The sequence below is a fragment of the Apaloderma vittatum genome, unplaced genomic scaffold (genome assembly GCF_000703405.1).
Source record: "Apaloderma vittatum isolate BGI_N311 unplaced genomic scaffold, ASM70340v1 scaffold29018, whole genome shotgun sequence".
In the NCBI taxonomy this organism is placed as follows: domain Eukaryota; kingdom Metazoa; phylum Chordata; class Aves; order Trogoniformes; family Trogonidae; genus Apaloderma; species Apaloderma vittatum.
This window is the reverse complement of record NW_009732880.1, coordinates 2,106-3,593: the sequence shown is the minus strand read 5'-3', so window position 1 is coordinate 3,593 and position 1,488 is coordinate 2,106. Positions and strand designations below refer to the sequence as shown.

Below are 1,488 nucleotides of genomic sequence, written 5' to 3'. Positions count from 1 at the left end.
GAGAGGGGCGTTAAGTGAGAAGCTTGCAGCAGCTGAGCTGCACACTGCTGGGCTGGTACGGGGGGATGCCCAAACTCCTCTTCCAGCCCTGCATCCTGCAGCTCTGTGGGCTCAAATAGCAGCCCTGCACCCAAGCTCACACTTGGTGTTTGGGAGTAGCCCTGAGTGTGACAGACCTCCTCCAGACTCCTGTCTGGGTGGGTCACAGCACCCTTGCCCACAGCGAATCCCTGCCAGCAGCCCTGGCCTCACCGTGGCGTTCGCTTGCTTCCAGTTATGTTCTGGCGCTCGCAGACTGGCATCGTGTACAAGGAGCCTGCCGAGAGCTGCAAGGACAGCCCAGTGCGCTGGGGCGGCATCGTGGACTGCTCCCATTTTTTTTCAGAGGAGCGACGAGCTGGGCTGCGGTGAGGAGCCAGGGGTGCTGGGAGCGAGGGGAGCCCCGGGGTGCTGGGTGCCACTGACCCTCCTGCTCCATCCCCGCAGTGCGCTTCGCGTCCGACGAGTCCTTGCTCCATGTCTACTCCAGCGCTGAGAGCCAGTGGCTGCCGGGGTGCAGGAGCTTGACTCCTTCTCCAGAAAGACCTGCCGGCAACTGGGATTTCAGAAGTAATTCCTGGAGGATGGGTTGTCCCACTCGGGCACTGGGGCCCTGCCAGTCCCCTGGGTGTTGCCCTGGCTGGTTGCACTATCTGCTGTGCTCTTCCCCCAGCGCTGTGCTTTTCTGCTGGGAGGCTGCATGTCCAGCACTGCTGTGGGTGTTTTAGGCCATCCCCCCCAAGTTTAGCAGGCAGAGCCTCTTGGAGAAGACAGGGACTGGGGTGCTCAGTGCCTAGCCAGAGCAGACTCTCACTGCCTCTCTCTTCTCCCCTCCCAGTGCGTCACAGACCGAGTATGTTCCCCTTCGTGTCTCCGGCAAGAGCCTCACCGTGACTGACGAGCGGGAAACCATCCAGCAGAGCCTCAACAGGTACCAGGCAGCATCATGCCCTGCCCTGGTGCTGCAGGGCTGGAGCTGAGGCTGAGCCTGCGTCTCCCTCTTCTCTCCTGCAGCTCACAGTGTCTCACGGGAAAGTACGTCTCCCTCCGATGCACAAGTAAGGGGGCTGGCTGGCTGGCAGGGCACGTGGCCGAGGGTGGGCAAGGCCAAACGCATGCTTGGGCACACGGTTCTCTGTTCTTTGCACAGGGTTGGGCAAACAGGGTGCTTTCCAGCAGCCTTTCTGGGTGACAGAAGACCACAAAGATTGCGTTCTCATGATCTCTACTGGGCCCTGCTAGTGCACCAAGTACCGCCGGTGCCTGCGGGCGGTGTGGATGTTGTGTGCGAACCCCTCCAGACTAGCTTTCTCTCTGAGCCCTGCTCTCCCCTCCAGCCTGCGGGCAGAGGATTTCTGGCCGGATCATCGGAGGAAAGGAAACCTCCGTGAGCAAATGGCCCTGGCAAGTCAGCGTGCAGTACGGGCCGATCCACATCTGCGGCGGCAC

At 61.5% G+C, this 1,488-nt stretch overlaps 1 protein-coding gene across 1 annotated transcript in view; it reads left to right on the top strand.

The window, feature by feature from the left end:
* TMPRSS13 (transmembrane protease, serine 13) overlaps nt 1-1,488 on the top strand; it is a gene marked incomplete at its 5' end in the record, with an annotated part of 4,225 nt that overhangs the window by 1,087 nt on the left and 1,650 nt on the right. Inside the window, 7 exon segments of the mRNA XM_009875685.1 lie at nt 275-381; nt 383-407; nt 487-561; nt 564-609; nt 878-970; nt 1,054-1,097; nt 1,377-1,484. Coding sequence (XP_009873987.1) covers nt 275-381; nt 383-407; nt 487-561; nt 564-609; nt 878-970; nt 1,054-1,097; nt 1,377-1,484 — 498 coding nt within the window.